Source organism: Triticum urartu, chromosome 7A (assembly GCF_056163025.1).
Source record: "Triticum urartu cultivar PI428250 chromosome 7A, HENAU_Tu73, whole genome shotgun sequence".
NCBI classification, from domain to species: Eukaryota; Viridiplantae; Streptophyta; class Magnoliopsida; order Poales; family Poaceae; genus Triticum; species Triticum urartu.
The window spans coordinates 78,781,623-78,791,589 of record NC_141879.1 but is presented as its reverse complement, the minus strand read 5'-3'; the positions used below and the strand labels follow the sequence as shown (position 1 = coordinate 78,791,589).

Here is a 9,967-nt window from a genome sequence, read left to right as displayed (position 1 = left end):
GGAGCTGTCCCAGGAGTTGGACGAACAACCTCACCGCTATGAGGACGCCGCGGAAGACACCGATCTTGACTACACAACCCCTAGTGGCGTCGGGGATGACACCACTGATGGTGCCGCCGAGGATGCCACCACTGATGATGGCGGCGCATGCACAGATGGCAGCCAACCGAAGAAGCAACGGAAGGACCGGCGCCCGAACACGCTCCGCACCGTCAAGGAGGAATTTACTCAAGTGGACTCCGACGGGCATCCAACGGAGCCCAAACATATAGTCAAGGGGTACTCGGTTCAGCTCGGGTGCATTCTCTGGAGCACCGTCTCGATCAACACCGAGAACCTTAGGCATAAGGACCGAGGGAATTTGCACAACCTCCTCTTCATGAAGCTGCACGAACGATACAAGTTCCCCGCTGAATTTGAAAACACAAGCCTCACAGGGAATAAAGTGAACAATGCCGCCCTAACGAGGATGAGCAAGGCCCTGTCTACTTGGAGAAGCGCGGTGAAGAGAATGATTGAGGAAGGTGATAGTTATGAGAAGATCAAGGCGAAAAATCCTTCGATCAGCGAAGAGGACTACAAGGAGTTCAAGATCAAGTGCGAGAGCAGTGCAACCTCCGAATCAAGTCAGTGGTGGAAAGAAATGTGGGAGTTGAACTTAGGGGAACACAAACTCGGTCCCGGCGGTTACAGAGTGGCGGAGCCTATATGGGACAAAGAGGACGCGGAGCGTGCTGAGCAAGGCCTACCGCCCCGCTTTGAGAAATACAGCAGTGACAAGCAGACCAGGAACTATGTCAGGGCCAGGTACAAGGAGGACCCGATAACAAAGGAGCTTACCTCGGATCCGAAGACCAGGGCGCTTGAGCTTGTTCTGGCGAAGGAGACTGAAAGCAGTAGCGCGGGGTCATCTCAGAGCTCCCCTTTCGACGCCCCTTTAAATAGGGCGTTGAACGTAATGAAAAAAAAGGATAAGCTTGGTAAGCCGACGTCAGCTGGTCGTGTGGCCGGCAAAGGCTTGTCCACAAAATGGTCGTCATACTATACCGCTGGTGGGCGAAAGGATAAAAAGACCAGCTCGGAAAGCCAGTCGCGCGAGGTTGAAGCACTCAAGGCACAAGTGGCGCGGATTCCAGAGCTTGTCCAAGAGCAAGTGGAACAACAACTGGGTACGAAGCTCAACGCCATGGTGCCTACGTTGATTCATGGGCTGACGACGTGGATTGCGGGCGGCCAACAGGGGCCTCCCCCGGTTCCCAGCTTCACGGCCAGCAAGTCGCACAGCGCGCAGGCGGTGCCATTGCTGTCTCCGGCGGCGCCATTGGTGTCTCCGGCGGAGGCGGTATACGTGTCTCCGGCGCCGGCACGGGCATTGGAGCTTAATGCACCCGGGTGTACGCCGGCCGGCACCTCGCCAGCAAGCGGCCCCTCCGTCAATTGCACGCCCGCCATTGGCGGTGCCTCGACATTAGCCGAGCTTGACGATGTTCCTTGCACTCTTCTGCACTTCGTGGGCGGCGAGTTGGTCCATGTTGCCAAGGGCAGAATCGTTCAACCGGGCAACCCCATGTTCCACGGTAATCCGATGCCACCCACAGTGTATAGGGTTGAAGTGGTTCGGGTGCTGCCAGGCTGCGACGAGCTGTTACCTCCGATTCGACCCGCTGGCGCCGACAAAGAAGATGAGATGACCCTCAGCGCCTGCGTAAACTGGCCCCTGCTTTGGCAGAAGAGCCAGATTTGTTTGGGGGCGGGGGACACCACCCCACAGACAAGACCGCCAGTCGTGCCGACGCTAAGCCATGGCATGAACGCCGCAACGCTACCGGACCTACCGGACATCCCTACGGCACAGGATCCGGATAGCCCTATGGCACAGGATCCGGACGGCGACGACAACGACGACGGTACATTTACCAAAGTTGATAAGTACTTTGCCGAACATGGGTACGCTGACGAGTTCTGCGGGCCTCTTTCTCAAGAACCCAACCAAGACGACCGCGATCTAGCTGGTACGGCGGAGAAATCCAATTGCAACAAGTGTCATCTGGCGTTCAGTTCTCAGGACACGCCTCCATCTCCCGCCTTCACCGATCCTCAGATAGCTGAGGTGCGAAATATTATCAGCCCCAACACGCTCAAGAAGGGGGTCTGTGAGCAGAACTCGGTCCCATTACAGGAGATCAAGAAGAAGGGACGGAACGAAAGACTAACAAGGGTGCCGGTGCGAGCCAGCCGGCACCGAGTTTGATCCGTGCTCAGGACGTGCCACCTTCACCTAAGGATATCTTGAGGAGGGTGCATGTGGCGGGTAGGGTGATGCTACCGCCAAATATGCTCAATGCTGCAACCGGTGCTATGCGGAGTCTGCTCGACAGTGTTCTTTCTTTGGAGAAGCAGCGTCTCAGAGAGAAGGATATGGCATACCCGGTTTTCGTGGCCAAGGTGCCAGAGGGCAAGGGCTTTGTGGATGGCGACATCGGGGGTACGATCGTCCTGCGGTTTGATGACATCTTTGCTATGTTTAACCTTGATCCACTGCACTACACCTTCGTTCGGCTGTTTTCGCTGAGTATGGAGATGCGGATCATTAGAGACAAGACCCCGGACATCGTGATAGTCGACACCTTCTACATGCGTGCCAAGCACTTGAGTAGCGCTAGGGACCGCCAAGTTGTGAGTTCACACCTCGAAGGCGTCATTCTGGCAAACACAGATAAGGATAACTTCCTTGTGCCTTACTTTCCCGAGTAAGTCATCCCTTAACCGTCCCGTAACATATGATTTCTTAGATTTCGATCGTTGTTTTTTTTCTAACATTCCGTGTTCTGTGCAGTGACACACATTGCACACTCATCCTCTTAAGCCCAAAATATTCCATGGCCACGTATTTAGACCCGAACCATAACTCCAAGATAGACTACACAAATGTCAAGAAAGTTCTTGATGATGTTCTCCCTAGCTACACCAAATCTGGAGGCACCGTCACCAGGGCAGTTCGTAAGTACGGCAAGCACATGTTGTCACACAATATGAAGTTCTGCTGCATCAAGCAGCCGCCTGGCGGTCAGAAGGATGCCTACTACGCCCTCCATCACATGCGGGCGATCGTAAGGGACCATCATCACCTTCTGCTACCAGATAATCTCAAAGATTGGGCCGCGAGCTTGTCGGCAATCCAGGGCGCGGACCTCAGACAAGAATTCTTTCGCATCCAGTTGGAGTTTGCGGACATCATCCATCAAGATGTCCTTCATACCTCGGGGCAGTTCTTCCTCAGATATCAACCGTCCAATAGTGAGATAGATGAAACGCTACAAATGCAGGGTGACAACGCCCGCGATTTCATGACCATCACGACAGACGGCGGCTTCATCCATGCTCCTGTCCCATGAGTCGAGTCGAAAGTAGTGATGTGTAGTTCTGAAACATTGATTGGCTCATGTTGTAATTAAACTTTAATGAATTCGTATGTCTCTTTGGTTTGGACAGTTGTTCAACTTAGATGTAATCGATGATATTTATTAGTAGGACCATGAATCGTGCTATTAATGTCTTGCTTTTCTCTTCTGATCCTTTTGTTGCATACTTACATATTGCTTATGTATTGTCTGTTGTTTGGCTTGTGCATAGAGATGCCGTCGTATGTCGTGTACAAGGGTAAGGTTCCCGGAGTCTACGACGACTGGGAGGAGTGTCGGAGACAGGTTCACCGTTTCAGCGGTAACAGTTACAAAGGGTACACCACTAGGGCGGAGGTCGAATCTAGATACGCCCGCTATCTAGCGGGAGAGAGGAGGGAGCATTGGAGGAACCGGATGAAGACCAGTTTGATCGCGATGATGCTCATCGTGATGACCGCAGCTCTCTTCTATGTGATGGTAGTTTAGATGATCGATATCGACTTGTAATGTGAAGACAAACTCGATACTCGCCGTCTTGAGACTTGTAATATTTTATCTTTGTTCAGTCTTTTGAATTCGGAGACTAATATGATGAATTGTATTCGGAGACTAATCTTCTATTGTATTCGATGAATCTGTTGTTGCTGTGTGCTGCTGTCTATATTCTGTCCTATAATATATTTTGTAACCTGTGCAAAAATCAGAAAAGTAAAAAAAACCAAATATTAATACTAATGGCGCATCACCACAAGGTGCGCCATTAGTATGCCAAAGGATACTAATGGCGCATCAAGACATAGTGCGCCATTAGTATGACAAAGCAGATGGTTACATATGGCCCCCCGGTAGGCATACTAATGACGCATGGTGTTACATACTAATGGCGCACTTCCTGGTGCGTCATTAGCATACCAGATACTAATGGCGCACCAGTGGTGCGCCATTAGTAAAAAATTCTAGTGGCGTGATACTAATGGCGCACCCGTAGTGCGCCATTAGTAGGCAAAACCGGTGCGCCATTAGTAGGCCTTTTCCTAGTAGTGAATAGTGTGGGCTTAATGCACCAATTATATGTCTCATTTTAACAGACCTTTATTTAGGTATTATCATTTTATCGCAAGATTAAATGGCGCAAAATAAAATGACGGTAAGAATATTATATTACTGCAAATATTAATTGGCCAACGTTTCAAATATTGGGATAGATCTGGACGCATCGAATGTTCATATCGCAATTGTAATCTCTACTCCTAAAGGAGGAGTTTATACTGTCGCTTCACCTCCCACCAACCTCTCGGAAAACCCGATATGACACGTGAGAGCCATCTAGGTGACCTTTCACTGAAGCTCCAGCCAAGTTGGCCCATCCCATTTGACGCGTGTGCACGTTTTTATTTCTCGGTTTTCTATGTTTCATTTTTTTGTTTCTTCTTTTTCGTTTCACTTTTTCTATGATTAAACTATTATTTTATACTCGGTATACTATCCAAACTTTCCTAAAAAATCAACCAAATCGGCACTTTCCAAAACAATGTCATGCATTAATCTATTCTCCTAAAGTGGGAGTTGGTAGCTTCGCCTCACCTCCAACCAACCCCTCGGCAAACCCGATATGACGCCCGCGGGCGTTATATAGGCGACCTTTTGTTGTAGCTTCAGCCAAGTTGGCCTGGCCTATTTTTCTCTACTCCTAAAGAGAGAGTTGGTAGAGTCTCCTCACCTCCCACCAACCCGTCGGCAAACCCGATATGATGCATGCGAGCGTCATACAGGTGACCTTTCGTTGAAACTCCAGCCAAGTTAGCCCAACACATTTGACGCCTATTTTTACATTTCCTTTCTTTCTATGTTTCATTTTGGCTTCGTATCTTTCTGTCCTATTTTTTCCATGGCCAACCTATTATTTTCAGCTCCGCATAATATCAGAATCGGCACTTCCCCAAAAAAAATCGTATCAAATCAACACTTCCCCAAAACAACGCCATACTCAATCAAATCAAATCTTAACAAAATCTCAACTAAATCTAAACTTTCCTTGCATTACACTACTCATACTCAATCAAATCAAATCTTACCAAAGCATCAACTATAATCAAAGTTGGGGCGGCCCATCTCTACTCCTGAAGGAGAGTTGGTAGCATCGCCTCATCTCCCACCAACATCTCGGCAAATCTGATATGACGCTTGCGAGCGTCATATAGTTGACCTTCCGCTGAAACTTCAAAAAGTTGGCCGGGGCCAATTTGGCATGTGCGCGCATTTTATTATCTTTTATTTTTGGTTTCCATTTTTCGGTTTCATTTTTTCTATGATCAGCTGATTATTTTATGGTCGGCATACTTAGAGAATCAGCACTCTAGAAAAAATCAAACTAAATCAGCACTTTCTCAAAACAACAGCATGCATTAACTCGATAAAATCAAATCTTAACAAAATCTCAACTAAATCCAAACTTTTCGTGCATTCCGATACTCGTACCCAATCAAATCAAACCTTATCAAAACATCAACTATAATCAAAGTTGGGCCGGCCTATTTGACGCATGTGCGCATTCTTTTTTCCCTATGTTTTGTTATTTTTGTTTTTTTCTTTCATTTTTCTATGACCAAGCTATTATTTTTTGCTTGGAATACTATCATAATCGACACTTTCCCCAAACAAAATCCAACCAAATCGGCACTTTCCCAAAACAACGCCATGCATTAACTCAATCAAATCAAGCCTTAACAAAATCTCAACGAAATCCAAACTTTCCTGGTCCTCCACTCCTCATACCCAAATCAAATCAAATCTTACCAAAACATCAACTATTAATAAAAAAATTCCTTGCTTTCTTCTATCCATACTCAAATCAAATTAAATCTCAACAAAATATAAAATATGGTGGATGTCTCTATTAATAAATCTTTGTTGTCCCTACTATTAAACGATAGTCAGTATGTCGTGTTCGTTTCCGCTTCGCTTTGTAACACCACCTAAGTGTTTAAAAACACCCTCTCGTTCAATCCCACCCGTATGCAAATAAAAAGATTTAAAACCCCAATATTGGGAACCCACACACGCATATTGACTCCACCCTCAATTCCTTTAGCAGCCTCTCTCCAATCAACACCGTCGTAAATTTAAAAATACTTATCTTGTCATCTGCATGATGTATGTATACTACTCTATATGAATTGCTTCAGAACTTGGTTTTTTAATATGCTAGAGATATGCATGTAATATTTGTAGTTTTTTAACATGATTTGTTTCCTGAGGCGTATTTGTCAAGTAGTGTTGCCCCACATGTTCCCCCACTTTGATTTATGAGGGATGACAGCTTCAATCATAGTTAGGGGAAATGGAAATTTAGTTTCATATGTTCTCAGCAGGGCAAAGGGGTAATAATATACAAATGATGGATGGGCAATTGCATGCTAAATTACTACAATTTGTACTGTAATCTGAATATCTTGGGCCTGCATGATGTTTTCCGTCTCAATGTATCCCGTTGCTTCAGCATATTTCTCGACAGATTCTTGAAATCTAGAGAAGAGGAGGAAGAGCAGCAATTGTTTGAGGAAGAGTAGCAGGTGGAGCACTTGGGGAAGGAAACATATCAACACAACACTAAAATGGCCAGGTGGTTCATGGTGTTGCGGAAGGGAAGAGTGTTCCAAGAAATAAGATGGAAAAAAACTAAAGCGTCCAAGTAGTCCATGATATTGGAGAATAGGAAAAACATGAAGAGTATTCTAGAAAATAAGTAGGAACATAACTAAAGCTGGCGAGGAATGAGGAAGAAGATGTGTTGCTAATGAACACATTGATGTTGATGTGGTGTTGGTTGGTCCCAACAAAATGGGTTGGCGAAGAGCCTAGGAATAGGTAATCTATAGGGGAGGATGAGGAAGAGAAGAATGACAAGTGTCCCTTCTAGTGGTGAATGGTGTGTGGGCTGCAGATGGAGCTTATTACTGACAAGGGATATATTCAGGTTGCCACTGGCCTCTCATGTCAGTGTGTATAAGCATTTTTCATTAGTATGTGCCAACTCACGGACATTTAACTCGGATATGAGAAAACAATGAATGTTTAGGGGACCGTTGACGTTTTAATTGAATCACAATTTACGGAAATATTATGGGCATAATGCACCATTTGTATGTCTCATTTTAACACTTCCTTATTTACATATTACCATTTTATTGCAAGATCAAAATGGAGGTAATACTATTATATTTTATTTTTGTGAAAGCAACATAGCTTTATTATTTAACGGTGTTTGGGCAGATCGCCCAAGACACATTCGCCCACATGAGCAGGTACATCTGACTCCCACCCCATATAGTGGTCAGGTACACACATACGGCCAAGACTGGCCAGCTCGTGAGCAACAGAGTTTGCACTACGTCTAGCTACATACAGAGATAAAGAATTTAGAGAACCAAAGCTTCAGTTGGTATTCCATGTCCTCAATGACAGCCATATACACGAGGAATCCACCTTGCGCAAGTCCAGAGCCTCAGCCAGAAGTTGCGAATCTATTTCAAACTCCACCTGAACCAGGCCTAGTTCTGCAGTGGTACTGATTGCCTGGGACATAGCTACAGCTTCAGCAGCAAATGCATCATTGATATTCTCAATTCTCCCTGCCCGAGCACATAGGAGACTGCCTTCCATTAATCTCAATGCAACACCGCAACCATCGTGGTGCTGCCCAGGCACGAAAGAGCCGTCGACATTTATTTTATATTCATACTCCGTCGGGGGCCGCCATCTGTCCAGAGGTAGTTCGTCTGTTGATTTACCAAAGATCTGCATGTACTCAAGAACATTGCTCCTCATCCGGTGAGCCACTTCTTCAGCCTTAAGAGGCATCTCCCCTTCCCTCCGTTTGTTTCTATTGGACCACCACAACCACCAAAAGGTGAGCACATGAAGCCGCTTCTTCATGTCCAGCCCCCAGAGAAAATAAAGCATCGCATGCACGGACGTAATTCTTTCTAATTCAATGCGTTCCTTCTTCATGGCTAGATCCCTCCACACCTCCTTTGCTGATTTACACTTGATAAACAGGTGTGCCCCGTCCTCATCAGCCTTGCCACAAAACAAGCACTTTGTCTCAGCGATAGGGATTCCTTTACGTTCTACATTTGTGCGGAGTGCGAGGGATTCATGCTTGAGCCTCCAAGTAAACATTTGGACTTTTTTGGACATGGAAACCTCCAAAGACGCTTCCATGAGTCATACTTAGCTCTTTCTAGAGCGCCAGGGTTCGAATCACTTCCTCCCACACCTCCATCCCTCTTGGTCTGTTCTAGTTGGCCATGGAGTTCGTAAGCACTCTTGACTGAATGAACACCTTTGTTATCATATTGCCATGCCATGAAGTCTTGGACCCCTTCTCTCAACGGTGTCTAGAGAATATGTTTGACATCATCAGCCCAAAAGGTGTCCCTCACCAACTGTACATCCCAATTCCCCGTGGTCGGATCAATAAGGTCGCAAACCCGCTACAGGAGATTTTTCCCTCTTGGAGTGAAGACTCGCCATGACCAAAATCACTGTATCCACGGGTCTGAAAAAATTTGACCTGCGTACCATCGCCAATCCTCCAGATGAACCCTTCACGGAAAAGGTGTAGTCCATGGAGTAAGTTGCGCCATGAGTAAGAGATTCCCTCCCTAGGAACAGCCTCTAGAATTTGGCCACTCAGGTAGTAACGAGCTTGCAGCACCTTTGCACAAAGGGATTCCGGGTGTTGGATGAGCCTCTAAATTTGCCTCGACAGCATTGCTATATTGAAGCCATGCTTATAACGAAAACCTAGCCCCCCCCCCCTGAGCTTTCGGCTTGGTAAGTGTTTTCTAACCGATCCAATGGGTAGTGTGTTCCTTATCTTGTTGGCTCCATCAGTAGTTCCCTACCAGCAAACTAAGCTCCTCACAAAAGGATTTCTTCAAGTAGAAGCATGACATAGCGAAAGTGGGGATAGCCTGAGCAATGGTTGTGACCAACGTCTCCTTCCCCGCCTTGGCGATGAGTCTTTCCTTCCAACCATACACTCGACCTGCCATTGCTCCCTTGACAAATGCAAAAGCTTTCCTCCTTGATTTCCCAATATGAGCTGGCAGACCCAGATACTTTTCATTCCAGGACTTGCTTCAAATTTTCAGGGCCTCCTTCACAGAAGTTTTTACCTCATCTCCAGTGTTAGGGCTAAACATGATCGCTGACTTCTCAAGGTTAATGCACTGCCCTGAGCAGTCCTCATACAAATCAAGAACTTGGCGCAGCTCTTGGGCCTCTTCCTGCTTGGCTTTCAACAGTAAGACCGAATCATCCGCAAAGAGCAGGTGCGACAGCACCAGCGCACCTTGACAGATCCTAACCCCACTTATCTTCCCCGTCGCCTCCGCATCATGCAACGGGGTCGAAAGTCCCTCCGCACAGATGACAAAGAGGTAAGGCGAGGCTGGATCCCCTTGCCTAAGTTCCCGGGAGGGAGTGAATTGTTGGGTTAGCACGCCATTCACCTTGATCTGGTACCGTTACCGTGGAAACACAAGTCATGACCAGAT

General features: G+C 46.7%; 1 protein-coding gene across 1 annotated transcript; it reads right to left on the bottom strand.

Moving 5' to 3' along the window:
• Nucleotides 1-7,838: 7,838 nt before the first annotated feature.
• On the bottom strand, nt 7,839-9,035 carry LOC147957973 (uncharacterized). Its single transcript, XM_087531908.1, has 2 exons — nt 8,988-9,035; nt 7,839-8,483 (listed from the first exon to the last, which is right to left on the bottom strand). The coding sequence occupies exons 1-2, from the start codon at nt 9,033-9,035 to the stop codon at nt 7,839-7,841; spliced, it is 693 nt and encodes a 230-aa protein (XP_087388034.1).
• Between the last annotated feature and the right edge of the window lie 932 nt (nt 9,036-9,967).

Coding starts and splice junctions, on each gene's coding strand:
- LOC147957973 (XM_087531908.1), bottom strand. CDS start 9,035: ATGGACTACACCTTTTCCGTGAAGGGTTCATCTGGAGGATTGGCGATG. Junction 8,484..8,987: donor CATCTGGAGGATTGGCGATG/GTACGCAGGTCA, acceptor TTTTGTGGCAAG/GCTGATGAGGACGGGGCACA.